The 22,143-nt window shown below is 43.0% G+C and overlaps 1 protein-coding gene and 1 pseudogene across 1 annotated transcript in view; both read left to right on the top strand.

Annotated features, from left to right (window-relative positions):
- Positions 1–22,143, top strand: part of LOC124555135 (beta-galactosidase-like) — a 319,307-nt gene that overhangs the window by 155,238 nt on the left and 141,926 nt on the right. Inside the window, exons 2-3 of the mRNA XM_047128946.1 lie at positions 571–767; positions 21,285–21,435. Coding sequence (XP_046984902.1) covers positions 571–767; positions 21,285–21,435 — 348 coding nt within the window. The remainder of the gene's footprint in view (positions 1–570; positions 768–21,284; positions 21,436–22,143) is intronic.
- Positions 2,885–3,002, top strand: LOC124556967 (annotated as a pseudogene).

Raw genomic sequence — 22,143 nt, 5'->3', positions numbered from 1 at the left:
TTCCTACTGTGAAATAAGAACGCATTCATTTAAGGAGATCGAAGTAAACAACCTGCGTACATTAGGTGATGATTAGATTCGTCACATGGAAATTATATTTTATAAAATTGGTGGTTCTCTTTTATGCTGGAGTTTCTGATACTAAGGGCCCAGAGACACTCATCCTCTTATCGTACTAACAATGATCCTGGATTTCACACATCTCATTTTTACATGTGATGGAACCTAACTGGGGATTAGAACAAGAAAAAATATCGAACACTTAAAAAGGGCCACGTAAGAGCCAGCCTGATGAACATATTCGCTGCTTCTAGATGATTTGTTCTAACACATAATTCTTACTATCAAAGAAGGATAAAAAATTGATCACTAGAGCACATTAATCCAGCGTATCTCTGTCACGGACATAGCCACCAGAAACCAATAACCAGTCAGTAATACATTGTGGGTGCTTGCAGTTTCTCTTAACAGTCTCCGTTGTTTTTTTGTTGTGAATGTATGACCACGAGAGTACTGTCAACGTTCCTCCTCAGAACTTTCATGGTTTAATCTATATTTCTTTTGTTTCAGGTGAGGCCACAAGATGCAGAGGAGACAACGGTTGCACCCAGATCGTTTACCGTGGATTACGAGAACAACACTTTTCTTCTGGATGGAGAACCCTTCCGCTACGTAGCTGGCTCCTTACACTACTTTCGTCTGCCTCACCCTCTATGGCGAGATCGACTAAGAAAGTTGCGAGCTGCTGGTCTCAACGTAGTTTCAACGTAAGTTTTCTTAACCTGCTTCTCGTGAGCCGTTATTTCTTTCGACGGCAATGTAAGATGACCACTTACGTCCATAAGACTGTGCTCTTAAGAATCAAGTTCCGACTGAGAAGTATAAAGTATGCTGATTACTCGGTGTTATTTCATATGGTTGCGCTCGGCAGTACAGTGTGAACAATATGTAAAACGGAACTAAGGTACTGTTATTAAGCTAGACAGGAAATGAACATGTAGAATTGTCTGTTCGACGTGGGTGACACTGCCTCATCGGCCGCAAAGACTCCATGCAGTCAGCACATGGGGGCTGGATGATTGACAACTTTCGCACAAGGATGCAGACCGACTTATACTTCGAAGGAGGGGACTGAAAAGGATCGAACGTATAGAGAGCCCCCGAGCATGCCACGAAAACTATCAACATTAGTGGGAAATCTGTAGCAGTATTCTTGAACTTATTCTGCTTTCAAACGATATGATCTACCTGGACTCAAATACTGGTCATTTTCATACAGGATATCCTAACAGCTACAGAAAAATGTGGCCATCTGGGTCCAGTGCTTTCAGACTGTCAACAAGCTTGTGATATAAATTTAAGTTGACTGATAGTAAATATAATGTGTTATTATAAGCTGCTTATTAAGGTTTGCGAAGCCACTGAGAATTTCTTGAATGCATGTCATCTTTTGTGGAGAGTAGTAGGAGAGTAATGGGTATTCTGGCCACCCCTTAGTCTTTATGAATAAAATTTCTGCCGTTGAGTCTCAGTAATGATAATAGACCAAATATATGACGATGACATCGCAGCTGGTCCCATTATATGATGTGACGAGATATCACAGTAACTGCCCACTATATTGTGAGGGAGGAGGAGAACAGAGCATAAGGGACGCGAAGTGGGAGATCAGGGAAGAGGAAACAGACATGCATGCAGCTATTTGTGACATCTCGAGCTCACTCTGTATGACTGAAAAATTGTATTGCATAAGCAAGATGACACAAGAACACACACACACACACACACACACACACACACACACACACACACACACACACACATGGGTACGTCTGATAACGCTGACTTGCTGCTGCTTTATACTAGAAAAGTATGCCTTCATATAGTCTCGCTTACCACAAGCAACGTCATGAAAAATAAAATTTGGAAGTGGTAAAGCTCAAACAGACCATATTACGTCTACTTTAATAAAAAATACGTAAGGAAGAGATTCAATGTACCCATGGACATCCTTAAATTCTTAGACCACTGTCATGAACGAGAAATTAGTAACCGCTTTTGTTTTTCCACAGCTGGAAAAATTAGCAACTGGATCATCGTTTCTATGGCCTTTCGGTGCATGTTTCTAGGCTCATACCTTCTATTGCACGGAGTTTCTTCCAACTTACAACACTTAACATAAGAACCTGTTTGTGAAGCCACACACTCAAGGGATGGTGATAAAATTTCAGAAATACTTACATTAAAGAAAATTAAGCTCTTGAGGATAAAAATTAATCCACAAACGTTAGTATTTAAGGAGTGAGAGAATTTTCATATGAGTTTTATGTGTGGTGTAAGAGTGGGCGTGAGATGATGACTAGACAATGGTGATACACAGACATACAGGCATTTTACCAAGATTTTTTTGAGACGATACTTAGTTTCATTAGAAAACTACGAATTATCACCAATATCACGATTTCTGTTAAAACCAAGGTTTTGCAATAACTAGAACACTTTCACGTCCAATGTTAAGTGGATTTTGCCGTTAAAAAGACGCCATGATTGGCATCTTGACTTTCCAGAATGGTCGTTACAGAACTTCTACAAAATTCACAGTTAATTTGTTAATAAAGTGTAGTACCACTGTTGCCACCCGTAGCTCTCACTTGCTTACTTTTGGGTCTCCTGTAAAAGTCAACACGCGTTTCCACTATAGGTACAGTAACCATCGGGCCCCATGGACCAGCTCTTTAGACACCACGTTGTAGTAATATACCTGACTGCTGAAGCCTCAGAACTGTACGGCATACTACCAGTTTTCAACGAGCAAACTGTTTCAGCAGCTTGTTGCTCGTTCGTCTCGACAACTTCATTAACAATAAGCATTAAGATAACAACGGCCAACGGCCTTGCCGCAGTGGTAACACCAGTTCCCGTCAGATCACCGAAGTTAAGCGTTGTCGGGCTGGGCTAGCACTTGGATGAGTGACCATCCGGTCTGCCGAATGCTGTTGGCACGTGGTGTGCACTCAGCCCTTACGAGGCAAACTGAGGAGTTACTTGATTGAGAAATAGCGGCTCCGCTCTCTTAAACTGACATACGGCAGGTAGCGCGATGTGCTGACCACATGCCCCTCCCTATCTGCATCCAGTGATGCCTGTGAGCTGAGGATGAACGGCGGCCGGTCGGCAACGTTGGGCATTCATGGCCTGCTCGGTCGGAGTTTCGTTTAGTTTTATTAAGATGGCAACTCGAAAGTACGATCCCAACCGAAGCTTGGACTCATCTACCATGCCGCTCAGGTAGCTAATGCTAAAAAAATAGACTGCCGTTTTAGTATCATCTGTCTCTCACTCGCCATCATTAATCGTATATTTCAGTATTTTCTGTATGTGATTTTCTCCTGCTGACCATGTAGTGACTGCTGCTCCTGTAACATGTGCAAACTAAACAGTTTAATCATACTTTGCAACTCGTTTAAATGTTGTCAGAGCAATTAATTAAGAGAGATTCTTATATCTGTATCTGAGGATTTTATCCAGTATATCTGCTTCTTTAAAATTGTCTCTTATTTATGTAGCTTTGAAATCTCCCCACGTGTCCTTAATGTCTGTTAGCAGCTTGACCATAATCGCAGTGCTGTAGCTAGAAGCCAAGGTTAATTATGCCTGCAAGACGAGAGGAAGCTGATACCTGTGTCTCGAACTGAAGAGGAAGCTGTAAGAACGGTGTCCATTTTAGCAAGATCAGAAAGCACCAGAAGAGGCTATTACGTTTTCTAGATAGCAAAATATCCCTTTTTAGTCAGAAAACAATTAGGAATGAGAAGTAGGAAGATCTTTCCTCTATCATGCTGTTAATAAACAACCTATCTGTTCGTATCTGCCAGGGGACTCACACTAAAGCTCAGGTATGAAGTTGAGGGAAAAACTGAAAAGAGGTAACATCAATTTACTATATGCAGCATGTAAAGAATGTAACGTAGGATATGCACCACACTCACAACATAGTTCGACTGAGAGACCTCAAGCTGACCAAATCCTAACTGAGTAAATTAAGGAGGTCAATGAAAGCAAAACTTTCCATGTTGAGAATGGGTATCAAATAGAAGCGGAAAAATAAAAGAGATAATGATGGAAATTCATGACTGGGCTATAAATATTGAAAGAAGTGAAGGTAACAACTCGCCACAGAGTTGAGGTGTTGAGCAGTTGACAGGCACACAAACAACACTGGGAACTTCGTTAAACTTTAAAATGAACACCTTCTTCAGACATAACTGAAACATAAAGAAACCAAGTGTACATGCACCGCTGCATGACTACACTGCAGCTGGAATGGTATGTGCTAAGTGGAAGTCGGGAGGGGGGGGGGGGAGGGAAGTTGGGGTAGGTGGAGTTAGCGAGAGAAGAAAGGAGGAAGGAAGACAGAGAAGGAATGGAGAGGAGGATCGTTGATGGCTGCAAGGGAGAGGCAGCAAGGGCACACTTTAGGAAAGTGGCTCTAATATGATGAAATCACCCTGGCGCAAGCAGGAGGAGTTATGTCTGGCACTCGATGAAGAAGAGGAGTGGGTTGAGAGCGGGAAGGGGAAATGGAAATTTGTGGTAAAGACTATGGGACCAAACTGCTGAGGTCACCGCTCCCTAGGCTTATGCACTACTTATTCTAACTCAAACTAACTTACGCTAAGGACAAAACGCTCACCCATGCCCGAGGGGGGAAGGGGAGGAGTAGAACAGAAGAAGAGGCCAGCTGTGGAAAGAGGAGAGAGTGAGTGAAGAATGAGTGAAGTGGGGCCATGGGAGTAAGCGAAAGGATATGGGTCAGGGGCAAGCAGGGATCGAGACAAGGAGCACTGTGGGGTCAAAAGATGTGTTGTAAGGAAAATTCTCATTTACTTAATTCATAGAAGATATTGTTAATCAGGAGGATTAACATACCAAGGGTTGTGCAGCAATCATGGAGCTCGAGAATGTCATGCTCATAAGCATATTGTGCTATTGGGTGATCAACTGCGCTCTTGCTCACAGTTTGGCAGCAGCCACTCACTTGGGTGGACAGCTGGTTGATAATCATGCACGTGTAATAGATTGTGCAAATGCTAAATCAGAGTGGGTATATGACTGCATGACGCTACAACTCTTTATTGAAATACTTTCATGTAATGAATCTTGGGGCAATGTGTGGTCTGAAACGATTCCTTTGGCCAACTCTTTGTATTATGGTAGATCACACAGCCACGTAATATCTCCGTGAGCTAGGAGTAATAAATTTGCTGTGCATTGCATTGTATGAAGGGCTTTGATGAAAGTGATAAACTATAAATAACTTCACTGGCAGGCCGGCCGCGGTGGCCGAGCGGTTCTAGGCGCTTCAGTCCGGAACCGCGAAACTGCTACGGTCACAGATTCGAATCCTGCCTCGGGCATGGATGTGTGTGATGTCCTTAGGTCAGTTAGGTTTAAGTAGTTTAAGTTCTAGGGAGCTGATGACCTCATATGTTAAGTCCCATAGTGCTCAGAGCCATTTGAACCATTTTTGAACTTCGCTGGCAAAGACTTGTTGTTTTAATACAATTATTTCAATCCCCAGAGAGTTCTAAACTGTTGTGTCATGAACCAATTTACACACTGACGATATAAGAGTGCCTCAGTTTGCTACAGGTTCACCTAACATCTCATAGAAAAGTTCATGTTTAGTTCTTAGAATGAAATACGAATTGTTCATAAAAGAGAAAACTATCAAATGTTCATCAGTGTTTGAATGAACTCAAAGTTTACCGTTACTCTAAGCTATTCCAAATCTGAAAGTAGTGGCATTATCACCAGTTATAACACTATACACTAATCAGCCAGAATATTGTGACTACCTTCCTAACAGACGATTTGTTCACCTTTGGCATTGATAACAGTGGCCACGCATCAAGGCATGGAAGCAATGAGACCTTGCTAGGATACTGGAGGGAGTTGGCACCACATCTGCACACAAAAGTCACCTGATTGCCGTAAATTCTGGGGAGGGGGACGATGAGCTCTTATACCATATTCAATCACATCCCAGCTCTGTTCGATTGAGGTTCAGATCTCGCGAGTTGGGGGGCCAGCACATTACCTGGAAATAGTCAATTTGTTCCTCGAACCACTCCAGCACACTCTTGATCTTATGAAATGGTGAATTATCTTGTTGAAAAATGCCACTGTCATCGGGAAATATAATTGTCATGTCCGTGGTCTGCAACTCTGTGGGGTGTCCATGGTCTGCAACCAGTGTATGATACCCCTTTGCCATCATGGTGGCTTGCGCAAGCTCTACTGTAGCTATGGATACGAACGTGAATGTTCCCTAGAGCATAATGAAGCTGCCGCCAGCTTGTCTCCATCCCACAGTACAGGAGTCAATGAGCTGTTCCCCTGAAAGACGACGGATTCGTACCCTTCCATCAGCACGACCAAGAAGGTATCTGGATTCATCAGACCATGCAATAGTCTGCTAATGCACCAATGTCCAGTGCCGCTTGTCACCTGCCCATTTCATCTGTAGTTGCCAATGTCATGGTGTTAACACTGGCACATGCATGAGTCGTCTGATGTGGAGGCCCATCGTTAGGAGGGTTGGTGCATTGTGTGTTCAGACACATTTTTACACTGCCCAGCACTAAAGTCTGATGTTAGTTCCGCCACAGTCCACTGTCTGTCCTGTTTTACCAGTCTCACAGCCTACGACGTCCGACATCTGTAATGAGAGGTGGCTGCCTAACACCACAACATCTGGAGGCCGTTTCATTTTGGTTTCACCATGTATTGAAGACACTCACCGCAGCACTCCTTGAACACCCGACAGCTCGTGCAGTTTTCGAAATGCTCGTGCCAAACCTCCGGGCCATCACAATCTTCCCTCCGTCAAACTCAGATAGATCACACACCTTCCCCATTCTGCACACAGTCCGCCTGCTTAGCTGGGTGGTAACGTGCTTGCCCCCATGCACTGAGCCTGGGTTCGGTTCCTAGCCGGGTTGGAGATTTTTTCCGCTTGTGGACTGGGTGTTGTGTTGTCCTCATCATCGGTTGCAAGTCACCCAAGGTAGCGCCGACTGAAATAAGACTTGCACTTGGCGACCAAACCCGAATGGGACAAGCTGGCCAACAATGCCATGCGATCATTTCATTTTTTAATTCTACATACAGATGTGGTGAACCCCCGCAGTGGTGAATTCGCCCTGGCCCAGGAAGGGGAAGTTGTGTCTGCTATTTGATGAAGCAGAGGAGTGGGTTGAGAGGGGGGAGGAGTAGAACGGAAGAAGAGGGCGACCATGGAAAGAGATTTATGTATCTCTCTCAGATTGCAATCTAGATGCCTCAAAGGCTGTTTGAACCCTCTGTGTCATGTGCTAACAGACCCATCGCACTGCCTGCTAGTACATACCATAATTATTTAATGAGTTAATATATAAGTGTGAGGACAGTATCTCAAGATGCGCGCTGATGTTCCAATTAAAATGACATGTAGAACCCACATCTTCGATGAAAACTACAATCTATCATCATTAACTGTAGCAAAGAATTCGAGGGATCCATGATATATTATTTTTAGAAGAGGGGCTAACTCAGCAGTAAATTTAGTATAGGATCTGATAGGGATTCCAAAGGTCCCTGGAATTCTGTTCAATTGTAACGATTTCAGCTATTTCTCAACACCAGTGACACTAATACTGATTTCACTCATCTTCTCGGTTGTGCGACAATTAAAGTGGGGCATTTCTCCTGCATTAGTATCAGTTCCTGTTTGATTCGCAAATAACTTGACACTGAATATGGTGCCCCTAACAGCCTTTACACACGAGCATGATTTTTGTGCGTTTTGTGAAAGATCATTTGACAATATTCTGCTACAGTAGTCACTGAAGGCTTCACGTATTGTTCTCTTGACGGCCACACGCGTTTCATTCACCATCTCTCTATCTATTGCCCTATGCTTTGTTTTACACTTGTTACCAATGGTCTCGTTTCTGAAGAAGTTTGTTTACAGTGACTATATACCATGGAGGGTCCCTTACAGTATGGACTGTTCTACTACGTACATACCTATCCAGTGCATGGTCAACTGTTTTTTTAAGCTAAAGCCATAGTTCATCTATATACTCCTGTCCTGCGCTGAAAGTTTCAAGTTTCTCATCGAGGTATGAAACTAACGCTTTTTATCTAGTTTACTGAAAATATATGTCTTTCTACTTGTTCTGATTGTCGTTGTACTTTGGTAATCATTGTCGCCACAACCGCGTCATTGTCACTGGTTGCAGATTCTATGTGGACATCCGCAAAAGAGGTCAGGTCTGTTTGTTGTCATTAGATATAATTTATTCCACATCGAGTGGTGTTCTGAACTATCTTTTCTAGGTAGTTTTAAGAGAAGGCATTCGATAATGTTTCATAGGAAAATTAACAGGTGTTAGTGGTGGACGTGAAAAAACATCCAAATTGATTGGTGGATCACTAAAGCCTCCACCGATGATTATAGTGTGATTGGGGAAGTTACGTACAAGCACACTGGGGTTTTCTCCAAAGCTTTCCGTTACATCAGGAGGCGAGTCTGGCAGGCGATAGAAGGATCCAATTACCATTTTATGCCCACCCCTGATACTACTGAGCCTTGCCGAAAGAATCTCACGTGCTGCTTCAGTTTCTATCTAGGTGGATTTTACTTTCTTGTCTGCTCCGATAAATGTACAACTTCCATTTCCTGTTAGCCTACCCTTTCCATGAATACTTCAATTATCCCCAAAAATCTCACTGCTACTAATTTCAGATTTCAACCGGCTTTCTGTAAGTAATATTATGTGAGCTTCACTGCTTGCCGGGAGAACTTCAAACTCTGGCACTTCGTTGCGAATGCTTCAGCAATTAACTATTATGATTTTAATACTTCCGACTGGCCGCCTGGAAGGGGCATTCTTTTGGACTTTACACTTCTGGGTCTGCTACAGCCAGCGGTGGATACATATGGGGGCCGCGCGGGTCGCCCCCACCCCCCTCCCCACGCCATGCGGTGTCACACGCATTGCCACCCGCGTCGCCCCCGCCAGTCAGCCTGCACGCTATTCGTTCGTTTCTTTCATAAGTCGGCTCGAATGAATCGAGTTATCGAGTAGTTGCACTTTCCTATGTAGCACGCGCGTCCATGTCATCGTATTTTGTACGTTTCTGTCTGGCACATAGATAGCTAACACATACCTACGAAAAAAGTCGCTGCCATTCTAGTGATCTCGATATGTTATTCTGTCTGGCATTTGTTCGAGAAAAGTCGCGAATATTCTACTGTTTTCTTATACAGAGAACCTGCGATACGCAGCGTTATAAATACGGACTATTCGCCGAATAGGAAGCTAGTTTACATTCAGAAGCAGAAATGGTAAGACTGAAGAAATGAATAAGTAAAAAGTTCTAGTTGCAGCAAGTGCAAGTGTGAATGTTAGTCAAGACTGAGAATTATCTGTTGATTGTGAAGTATTAATAATAGTGATTCATAGTAATTTCTCAATAAAAATATTGTTACGAGACTCGTAATAATATTTTTACTAATAACGTAACAATAGTTACGAGTTAGGTATGGGAAACTAAACTCTGCATGTGGCTTGATTATTTTTTATTACGGTAAAATTAAAGGTAGCTCAAGATATCTTTAGCGCCCCCTTCTTGAGGTTTTTCTGTATCTTCCACTGACTGCAGCTGTCGTTATGTGGACTGGATGGAGAGTCACCTAATGTGCACCACACACATAGTCATCTACCTGATGTGTAGTATACCTGACCTATTTAGAAGAACTCTACAGTTCTCTACTCTATGGCGCAAATTCAGGACGCCGCAGCCTAGGTTGTCACAGAACCCTCGAGGTCTTTGATACAGTCCTACTCGACTCAGAACGAGGAGGCTATGATCGGTTCTGAAGACAACGCTGCAAATTGTGACCTTCGTTTAAAATCGGTGCGCAAGGTTGATCTTCTCAACCTTACCTGCCAGTCGCTGAATTGATCCAAATATGAATTCGGAGCCCAGACGCCAGGCATAATTTGTTCCAATGTGCGCCAGAATCTGCAGTTGCTTGAACCCTGTTCCCTCAATAGCTGTTAGAATCGCCTCTTCAGCATGTTGAATGATACTCTCAGGTCATCACTTACTTACGATTAATGTAGATAATATACACTCCTCTTGAAAACGAAAACTAAATGTAACATAATATGTCAGTTACACTCTGCTACAGCAACTAAACCACAAGCGCTGATTTAATACTACGAATTAGTTTGTGCACAGAGTTACAACGCTGTTTCAAGTAACCTCATCAGTACTGTTTTTTTCCATCGTGCTCAAAACACGAAAAAACATATCGTACGATTTAGCCCTATTACAAAATCCCAAGTCAAATGCACACTTATGCATGTCCATGTCCTTGGCTGTGTATGTACACAGATGCACCTTCAACAGTAAATATGCAAAGCATATCCCGTGATTTTCTTCTCACAGAATGAGCCAAGTTCAAACAGTCAACAATAAGCATAACATGCAGAAATGTACTAGGTCATGCAACACGGAACTTCGGCTTTGCTTCCGTTCTCACATCCTTTCTTACAACTAGTGTGGAAACTTACCGGACTCTTGCAATAATAGTAAGCGAAGTTAGGGTTAACTGTACCTGTTTTTTTTCTTCCCTTGAAATGTTATTTAAAATTGAGTCTTTCTAAAAATTTTGCCGGCCGGAGTGGCCGTGCGTTTCTAGGCGCTACAGTCTGGAACCGCGTGACCGCTACGGTCGCAGGTTCGAATCCTGCCTCGGGCATGGATGTGTGCGATGTCCTTAGGTTGGTTAGGTTTAAGTAGTTCTAAGTTCTGGGGGACTGATGACCACAGCAGTTAAGTCCCATAGTGCTCAGAACCATTTTTTTTTCTAAAAATTTTATTCATGTAGGCTTAGCTAGAGGAAAACATATAAAAAACTTCCATTCTTGCAATAGCTGACAGATTTTACAGGACTAGAGAAGACTTTTGACCCCACGTTTGAACCATTTAACCTCATTGGCAGTGTTAACTGGACCATATCTGATGGTTAACTGGACCTTTCGTTTAAATAAATGAATTACTTGGCCTTAAACATAAAAATGTGTTGCAACAACATCAGAAACAATGCTAAACAAACCTTTATGACAATATCAATGAAAAAACTCGGAAATAACGAAATTAGTGCACTATGAATTTAGCGACATCAATCTGGAACCACATAATTTTTTTGAATACTGAGTCCTATTGTCATGTACTGGATTGGGTAGTTTGGAAACTATTTTATTTGAAGCAATAAAGGTATTACCTTCTTCTGCAGCTTCAAATTGTTACTAGAAGCAACTCTCTTTCAAAAATTTACTTTGCAGCCACCATCGTATACTACAATAACTTCAGCAACATAATTGCAACCATTCGCGACAGTTTTTCCTTCTGTTTGACTGAAATGAAGTCTCTTTCTTCACTGTTACAAAATTTTCAGTACCACTTACGCTGAAGAGCCGAAAAAACTGGTACACCTGCCCAATATCGTGCAGGGCCCCTGCGAGCACGCAGAAGTGCCGCAGTACGATGTGGCATGGACTCAACTAACATCTGAAGTAGTGCTCGAGGGTACTGACAACATGAATCCTGCAGGGCTGTCCACGAGGCGTGGAGATCTCTTCTGAACAGTGCATTGCAAGGTATCCCAGATATGCTCAATAATGTTCATTTCTGGAGAGTATGGTGACCAGTGGAAGTGTTTAAACTCAGAAGAGTCTTCTTGGAGACACTATGCAGCAATTCTGGACATGTGGGGTGTCACATTGTCCTACTGGAATTGCCGAAGTCCGTTGGAATGCATAATGAACATGAATGGATGCAGGTGACCAGACATGATGCTAACGTACATGTCACCTGTCAGAGTCGTATCTAGACGTATCAGGAGTCCCATATCACTGCAACTTCACATGCTCCACACCATTACAGAGCCTTCACCAGCTTGAACAGTGTCCTGCTGACATGCAGGGTCCATGGATTCATGAAGTTTTCTCCATGCCCGTACGTGTCCATCCACTCGATAAAATTTGAAACAAGGCTCGTCGGACCAGGCAACGTGTTTGCAGGCATCAACAGTCCAATGTCAGTGCTGACAGGCCCAGGCGAGGCATAAAGCTTTGTGTCATGCGGGCCTTCGGCTCCAAAAGCCTGTATCAATGATGTTTTGTCAAATGGTTCACACACTGACGCTTGTTGATGGCTCGGTGTTGAAATCTGCAACAATTCGGGGAAGGGCTGCACTGCTGTGACATTGAACGATTGTTTTCAGTCATCATTGGTCCCATTCTAGCAGTATCTTTTTCTGGCCACAGCAATGTTGGAGATTTGATGATTTACCGGATTCCTGATATTGATGGTACACTCGTGAAATGGCCGTACAGGAAAATCCCCACTTCATCGCTACCTCAGAGATGCTGTGTCCCATCGCTCATATGCCAACTATAACACCACGTTCAAACTCACTTAAATCTTCATAACCTGCCATTGTAGCAGCAGTAACTGATCTAACAACTGAGCCTGACACTTGTTGTCTTATATAGGTGCTGTCGACTGCAGCGCCACATTCTGCCTGTTTACATATCTCTGTATTTGAATACGCAGTCCTATAGCAGTTTCTTTGGCACTTCACTGTATGTGCAAGTCATTATCAGATGAATCGATCTACTGGGGTACTGGACATGATCATCGTCGGAGTGGTTGCTGCTCGCTTCCAATTTCTGGCGTTTTAGTGAAGGCTTTACTTCATTAAATGTATGCTTTTTTTGCAATTCCTTTGATCTTATGGCTTTTGCTGCTGTGTCTAACCATTGGTTAGCTGGTGTACTGGTGACGATAGTTGGTTTACCTTTCTTTCTACCTCTTATTGTTTTCCGTGCACTGGTCTTAATATATGGCCAAACTTGCGCAGGATGAATAATTTCTATTTGCTGAGCTTCTGTCTGACGTCCGGTGTTGCCCACATTGCCATCTGCACGTTTGTTTGCAGCTTCTCCCAGTGAGTTATCTGCAGTTTTCTGCTGAACTGGCAGAAGTCTGCTCATTACATATGATGACAAAAAAATATTGGTCAGTAAGTATGTTTAACTGAAAGGTTCGATACCACTGACACTAAGGCCTATTAAGATGTTGGAGACAGTAAACGCCAAAGGATAGGCTACACCTACAAGGCTTGTGCTTTCATGTATGGTAATTCTGGAGGCAATAGTGGGGATTCCTGTGAAATTACTCATTGGATTAATTCATCAACACCTTAGTGGGATTAACTGAATTGGTCTACTTAACCTCATACTTTGGTGGTCCAGTTAACCCCATCTTCACTTTATCAGCAATCTTCGCAAAGGTGGCAAAATGGCTCTATGCACAGATTATATTCCATGGAGTACCATAAAGCAATAGACAGAGAATTTAACTCAAACAAACAAAACAGTATGCTATCAGTAATTAAAACTTCAGAAGAATTTGTTAGATGTGAAAAAAATTACTCTTACCAGTGGATTTAACATTTTTATATGCGCAGCCCAGTCACATTTTTGTGACCACTGCTTACGTTTGGTGTCAACACGCAGTAACCACTCACAGATGGTAGTTAGCAGTACTAACAGTGGATATATAAAGTGTGTCAGGTGGATGTAGAGAACAGTGCAGTTGTTGTTGTAACGTGGAAATAGAGCAATTTATCTGATGTCCAACATGGCACGGTCATTGGCATTTTGGCCAAGGGTGGAACGTTTCTGAAATGGCTAAGTTTGTGCCACCAATGTTAAAGCATACCATGCATGACAAAATGATTGGTGCTGAGGCAGCTGTGGTGCAATACGGGCAATAGATGAGAGAAATAAACGAAGCCTGCAGAGATGTGCATGGGAGAATAGACATGCAACTGTGGAGCAGCTGATCACACAAATGAACCTAGGGGCTAACAACAGTGTCTTCTCAGTGACCGTTCAGTGAAAGTTGCTGCATTTGGACCTTCACAGCAAGTGCCTGGTTCACGCAGCTCTGCTGACTGCAGTTCATTGGCAACAAAGGCTGGAATTTGCACACCAGTACCACAACTGGACATCCACTGAGTGGTGACAGGTTAAATTTTCAGATGAAGCATGTTTAATGCTCCGTTGAACAGATGGTCGTTGGAATGTGGCATGAAACTTGTGAAAGCAAACACCCTACAACAATTGTCATAGGGGTCTGGCCAGATGGCATTCTCAAACGACTTCATCATTCTGGAAGGCACAGCGGGACAATGCAAGTATGTATCTATCTTTTGAGACCATGTCCACCCCTACATGTTATTTGTTTTTCCTCAGCACAATGGCATCTACAAGCAGGACAATGTAATGTGTCACACAGCTCACAGTGTATGTTATATGGTTCAAAGAGCACCAGGATGAGTTTACCATACCCCTGGATATAAACCCAATTTAGAATCTGTGGGACCACCTCAGGCAAGCTGTTCATGTCACAGATCCTCAACTGAGGAACCTAGTACTGCTGGCCATTGCATTGGAGTAGGCATGGTTCCACATCCTTAGCAGTGCCTTCCATAACCTCACTAAATCTTTTTCTGCATGTCTCACAGCTGTTCACACTGTAAAAGGTGGCTATTGCCATTGCCATTGACTTTTGACAGATGGTTGCATTAATGTGACTGGACAGTGTATATCAAAGAATTTAGCTGACATATAGCAGCCATCTAAGGTCATATAGCACTCTGAACCTATGAAAACAAATTTATGGTAGGAAAAAAATAATTTTCTCTTGTGAATAGTTAATTTATGTGATGGTTCAAGTAACACCAAGGTTTAGTTAAACCTGACCTACTCTATTGCCTCAGATCAGTGTCAGCAGGCAGAGGCTGTGAAACCCATAAATTCTTCAGTATATATTGGAAAAATCTATGGTGCCATTGCCATTTACAGGTTTCCCATGAAAACTGACTGTGAGAAATAAATCAAAACATCACATTTTCATAAAATTATAACTGTCTTTTGTAAATGATTTTTTTCTAACTCACCACATACTATATAGCCTATGTAAGAGTTATTGTTTCTGAATGCACAAAACAGTTTAGTTTCTCCATGATTATTTCTGAATTATTAAATATAGTGTACCCACCTCTGTGGTTGAGGATGTGCACAGAGTGGAAATATCTATGTTAAGCTATTGGCACTCGAGTGGCAATATATACTGCCTTAACCATCTCTTTCTGCAGAAAATATGCAACAACACTACCTTTTAATTATGCATCAGTATTGTACTAGCTCAGGACTGCACAGAACGCAGTTGGAGTATAACTAAATACTTATGTTCAGACAGGGATATGAACTCTGTTCTCCTTTAAAGGGAGTCAACTGCCTTAACCATTGTGGTGAGTAAGTTAAAATATTTCCATTCAATGATGTCCTACACTACAGTATTTTGGGCTAACTCTTCATCTGGGCCAAAGATATTAATGGTTAATGCTCCCTGCCACCGTTGGATAAGCAGCTGCAGCAGCAAGTCGTATACTCCTAGCTCACTCATTTGTTACATAGTTTAATTCTTAATTTCTTTGCGTGTTTTTGGTACTTGCATTGTTTAATTCATAGATTTCGGGCGTATTATAGTATTTGAGAGTTGTAGCATCGCGTTTTACTACCTGAATAGTGTAAAATCGCGTAGTCTCCTTCCGCCGCCGAGCAGTGTGTCAGCAGTGCGCAAGTAGCAGCATTACTGCATTTACTAGGCAATCTTGTATTTTAATAACCGTTTAAATTTTGTGTCGATTTGTTTGCGCTCTCTGTAGATTAGTTCAGACATTCTTTGCGCAACAGTTTTTAGCATGGATAGGGACTGCAACTGCTGTGTTCAGATGCAGGCTGAGTTGGCATCCCTTTGCTCCCAGCTTCAGGCAGTGTTGGCTTCGGTCACACAGCTTGAGGCTGTTGCCAATGGGCATCACTGTGGGGGTCCGGATGGGGGTTTGTCGGGGACGGCCAGCTCGTCCCACGCATCCCCCGATCGGACTACGACTGTGGTTGCCCGGGATACTGCCCGCATTGAGGCTGATCCCTCACCTGTGATAGAGTGGGAGGTCGTCTCAAGGTGTGGCAGGGGCGAAAGACATTCCGGAGGGCTGAACGGAAGGCCTCTCCAGTTTGTCTGACGAACCGGTTTCAGGCTCTGCCTCAGGCTGATACTGATCTTCGGCCTGACATGGCTGCTTGTCCTGTTCCAGAGGTTGCCCCTCAGTCTGCAAGATCCGGGCGGTCGCAGAGGGTGGGCTTACTGGTAGTTGGGAGCTCCAACGTCAGGTGCGTAATGGGGTCCCTTAGGGATATGGCAGCAAGAGAGGGGAAGAAAACCAATGTGCACTCCGTGTGCATACCGGGGGGAGTCATTCCAGATGTGGAAAGGGTCCTTCCGGATGCCATGAAGGGTACAGGGTGCACCCATCTGCAGGTGGTCGCTCATGTTGGCACCAATGATGTGTGTCGCTATGGATCGGAGGAAATCCTCTCTGGCTTCCGGCGGCTATCTGATTTGGTGAAGACTGCCAGTCTCGCTAGCGGGATGAAAGCAGAGCTCACCATCTGCAGCATCGCCGACAGGACTGACTGCAGACCTTTGGTACAGAGCCGAGTGGAGGGTCTGAATCAGAGGCTGAGACGGTTCTGTGACCGTGTGGACTGCAAATTCCTCGACTTGCGCCATAGGGTGGTGGGGTTTCGGGTTGCGCTGGATAGGTCAGGAGTCCACTACACGCAACAAGCGGCCACACGGATAGCAGGGGTTGTGTGGCGTGGGCTGGGCGGTTTTTTAGGTTAGATGGCCTTGGGCAAGTACAGAAAGGGCAACAGCCTCAACGGGTGCGGGGCAAAGTCAGGACATGCGGGGACCAAGCAGCAATCGGTATTGTAATTGTTAACTGTCGAAGCTGCGTCGGTAAAGTACCGGAACTTCAAGCGCTGATAGATAGCACCGAAGCTGAAATCGTTACAGGTACAGAAAGCTGGCTGAAGCCAGAGATAAATTCTGCCGAAATTTTTACAAAGGTACAGACGGTGTTTAGAAAGAATAGATTGCATGCAACCGGTGGTGGAGTGTTCGCCGCTGTTAGTAGTAGTTTATCCTGTAGTGAAGTAGAAGTGGATAGTTCCTGTGAATTATTATGGGTGGAGGTTACACTCAACAACCGAGCTAGGTTAATAATTGGCTCCTTTTACCGACCTCCCGACTCAGCAGCATTAGTGGCAGAACAGCTGAGAGAAAATTTGAAATACATTTCACATAAATTTTCTCAGCATGTTATAGTCTTAGGTGGAGATTTCAATTTACCAGATGTAGACTAGGACACTCAGATGTTTAGGACGGGTGGTAGGGACAGAGCATCGAGTGACATTATACTGAGTGCACTATCCGAAAATTACCTCGAGCAATTAAACAGAGAACCGACTCGTGGAGATAACATCTTGGACCTACTGATAACAAACAGACCCGAACTTTTCGACTCTTTAAGTGCAGAACAGGGAATCAGTGATCATAAGGCCGTTGTAGCATACCTGAATATGGAAGTTAATAGGAATATAAAAAAAGGGAGGAAGGTTTATCTGTTTAGCAAGAGTAATAGAAGGCAGATTTCAGACTACCTAACAGATCAAAACGAAAATTTCTGTTCCGACACTGACAATGTTGAGTATTTATGGAAAAAGTTTAAGGCAATCGTAAAATGCGTTTTAGACAGGTACGTGCCGAGTAAAACTGTAGGGACGGAAAAAACCCACCGTGGTACAACAACAAAGTTAGGAAACTACTGCGAAAGCAAAGAGAGCTTCACTCCAAGTTTATACGCAGCCAAAACCTCTCAGACAAACAGAAGCTAAACGATGTCAAAGTTAGCGTAAGGAGGGCTATGCGTGAAGCGTTCAGTGAATTCTAAAGTAAAATTCTATGTACCGACTTGACAGAAAATCCTAGGAAGTTCAGGTCTTACGTTAAATCTGTAAGTGGCTCGAAACAGCATATTCAGACACTCCGGGATGATGAAGGCATTGAAACAGAGGATGACACGCATAAAGCTGAAATACTAAACACCTTTTTCCAAAGCTGTTTCACAGAGGAAGACCGCACTGCAGTTCCTTTTGTAAATCCTCGCACAAACGAAAAAATGGCTGACATCGAAATAAGTTTCCAGAATGAGATTTTCACTCTGCAGCGGAGTGTGCGCTGATATGAAACGTCCTGGCAGATTAAAACTGTGTGCCCGACCGAGACTCGAACTCGGGACCTTTGCCTTTCGCGGGCAAGTGCTCTACCAACTGAGCTACAGAAGCACGACTCACGCCCGGTACTCACAGCTTTACTTCTGCCAGTACCTCGTCTCCTACCTTCCAAAGGCAAAGGTCCCGAGTTCGAGTCTCGGTCGGGCACACAGTTTTAATCTGCCAGGAAGTTTCATATCAGCGCACACTCCGCTGCAGAGTGAAAATCTCATTCTGGAAACATCCCCCAGGCTGTGGCTAAGCCATGTCTCCGCAATATCCTTTCTTTCAGGAGTGCTAGTTCTGCAAGGTTCGCAGGAGAGCTTCTGTAAAGTTTGGAAGGTAGGAGACGAGGTACTGGCAGAACTAAAGCTGTGAGTACCAGGCGTGAGTCGTGCTTCGGTAGCTAAGTTGGTAGAGCACTTGCCCGCGAAAGGCAAAGGTCCCGAGTTCGAGTCTCGGCGGGCACACAGTTTTAATCTGCCAGGAAGTTTCATATCAGCGCACACTCCGCTGCAGAGTGAAAATCTCATTCTGGAAACATCCCCCAGGCTGTGGCTAAGCCATGTCTCCGCAATATCCTTTCTTTCACGAGTGCTAGTTCTGCAAGGTTCGCAGGAGAGCTTCTGTAAAGTTTGGAAGGTAGGAGACGAGGTACTGGCAGAAGTAAAGCTGTGAGTACCGGCCGTGAGTCGTGCTTCGGTAGCTCAGTTGGTAGAGCACTTGCCCGCGAAAGGCAAAGGTCCCGAGTTCGAGTCTCGGTCGGGCACGCAGTTTTAATCTGCCAGGAAGTTTCATCGAAATAAGTGTCCAAGGAATAGAAAAGCAACTGGAATCACTCAACAGAGGAAAGTCCACTGGACCTGACGGGATACCAATTCGATTCTACACAGAGTACGCGAAAGAACTTGCCCCCCTTCTAACAGCCGTGTACCGAAAGTCTCTAGAGGAACGGAAGGTTCCAAATGATTGGAAAAGAGCACAGGTAGTCCCAGTCTTCAAGAAGGGTCGTCGAGCAGATGCGCAAAACTATAGACCTATATCTCTGACGTCGATCTGTTGTAGAATTTTAGAACATGTTTTTTGCTCGAGTATCATGTCGTTTTTGGAAACCCAGAATCTACTATGTAGGAATCAACATGGATTCCGGAAACAGCGATCATGTGAGACCCAACTCGCTTTATTTGTTCATGAGACCCAGAAAATATTAGATACAGGCTCCCAGGTAGATGCTATTTTTCTTGACTTCCGGAAGGCGTTCGATACAGTTCTGCACTGTCGCCTGGTAAACAAAGTAAGAGCCTACGGAATATCAGACCAGCTGTGTGGCTGGATTGAAGAGTTTTTAGCAAACAGAACACAGCACGTTGTTATCAATGGAGAGACGTCTACAGACGTTAAAGTAACCTCTGGCATGCCACAGGGGAGTGTTATGGGACCATTGCTTTTCACATTATATATAAATGACCTAGTAGATAGTGTCGGAACTTCCATGCGGCTTTTCGCGGATGATGCTGTAGTATACAGAGAAGTTGCAGCATTAGAAAATTGTAGCGAAATGCAGGAAGATCTGCAGCGGATAGGCACTTGGTGCAGGGAGTGGCAACTGACCCTTAATATAGACAAATGTAATGTATTGCGAATACATGGAAAGAAGGATCCTTTATTGTATGATAATATGATAGCAGAACAAACACTGGTAGCAGTTACTTCTGTAAAATATCTGGAAGTATGCGTGCGGAACGATTTGAAGTGGAATGATCATATAAAATTAATTGTTGGTAAGGCGGGTACCAGGTTGAGATTCATTGGGAGAGTCCTTAGAAAATGTGGTCCATCAACAAAGAAGGTGGCTTACAAAACACAAGTTCGACCTATACTTGAGTATTGCTCATCAGTGTGGGATCCGTACCAGATCGGGTTGACGGAGGATATAGAGAAGATCCAAAGAAGAGCGGCGCGTTTTGTCACAGGGTTATTTGGTACCCGTGATAGTGTTACGGAGGTGTTTAACAAACTTAAGTGGCAGACTCTGCAACAGAGGCGCTCTGCATCGCGGTGTAGCTTGCTCGCCAGGTTTCGAGAGGGTGCGTTTCTGGATGAGGTATCAAATATATTGCTTCCCCCCACTTATACCTCCTGAGGAGATCACGAATGTAAAATTAGAGAGATTAGAGCGCGCACGGAGGCTTTCAGATAGTCGTTCTTCCCGCGAACCATACGCGACTGGAACAGGAAAGGGAGGTAATGACAGTGGCATGTAAAGTGCCCTCCGCCACACACCGTTGGGTGGCTTACGGAGTATAAATGTAGATGTAAATGTAGAAATAAGTAATTTAGAACTGTATGAGGTTTCAACTGTTTACATCTTGTAGCCATCTCTTTAAACAGCTCTCAGAATTAACAAAAAAGCACATTTACACTCTTATGAAATTTCTTACCAACAGTTCCCTTCATTTTAATTGCTCTTCACAATTACAATAGTAAATTATAATGATTTGTGTTATCCTTTATGGATTCTAGCTTTAGCTAAGAGACAAGAAAATTACAAAGCTGTAAATACCTTTCATAATCCATCCACAGATATAAAAAAAATGTAGAGTAAAGAGGTATGTTTAAAAATAAATTTGAAGTTCCTTTAATTAACAACAATTTCTTTATATTAAACAAGTAATGTAACAGAAGCATTTATTGAACATTACATGTGGCTAGCACATATATGGAGATAGATTTGTGTTATTGTGCATCTCTCATATGCTACCGTAATGAAATTTATCTTGAATAAAATTTACGGAAAATGTTTGTATGTAATAGTTTTTTCTCATATTTTTCAATGTTTTTGTACAGAAAATGTATTGGTTTCATTCCCAGCTCATTTTGTATTCTTTTCTTATTACCATTACTTATCAAAACATATACAATATTTTGTTAACTATAAAAAATTGAAATACTTAATCAGATGACCCACAGGTACGTTGAGTGGAGTCAGCATGCTCCGGAACCTGGGGAATACATTTTCAGTGGAGATCTTGATCTTTTACATTTCATTGACATTGCACAAGAAGAGGGTCTGTTAGTGATTCTCCGGGTTGGACCTTATATTTGTGCAGAAAGAGATATGGTAAGTTAGTGTTCCTTATTATTTGTAACTAGGGGTAGTAACACAAATATTAAGAAAGTCAGAAACCCATTTGAATATTGTGTATGCATCTCCATGATTAGCCCAATGAACAACTGTCATGCTGCAACTCTTCCATTTGGAGTTATCTTGATCAACAACAATTTAACCTTTCTGATTCTGCTATAGCAATACATCCTAGCAAACATAAATTTTTATTTTGAATAGGTGATGGCAGAATGCTGTTAATTAATGTACATACTTCGTATCATAAAGTGAATGGTTGATTTTATGCTGTCCAAGAAAGATATTTTCCTTAATAAAATGAAATTGTCATTTGAGAAGACAGAGTGCTAAGACTTATAAAAAATTAGTTAAGGAGTATGAGCTCAAATGAAACATGCTGGAAAGAAAATACAGATGGAATCAAGAGTAGTTTGGGTTCACACTTGTAATGTGGAATGGAAACAAAAATAGTTCTCTTATTGCTGGAAATCTTTAGAAGGTAAAACTTAATATTTGGATTACATGAGATATAGTGGCCAGGGTGAGTGACTGCTACAGTGGGTGGAGAGTCTGGCTGTGATAGGTCAGGATGTCTGCAGTTCACCATCTTGGGCCTGGCTGCAATGGTGTGGTGGCAGGCATTGGTTTGGTTGAACAATCTCTTTATTTCACAACAACATACAGCAGTGAAGATGGTAATCAGAA

This window comes from Schistocerca americana, chromosome X (genome assembly GCF_021461395.2).
Source record: "Schistocerca americana isolate TAMUIC-IGC-003095 chromosome X, iqSchAmer2.1, whole genome shotgun sequence".
Taxonomy (NCBI): domain Eukaryota; kingdom Metazoa; phylum Arthropoda; class Insecta; order Orthoptera; family Acrididae; genus Schistocerca; species Schistocerca americana.
The sequence above is the reverse complement of the archived record's forward strand: the minus strand, read 5'-3'. Positions and strand labels throughout refer to the sequence as shown.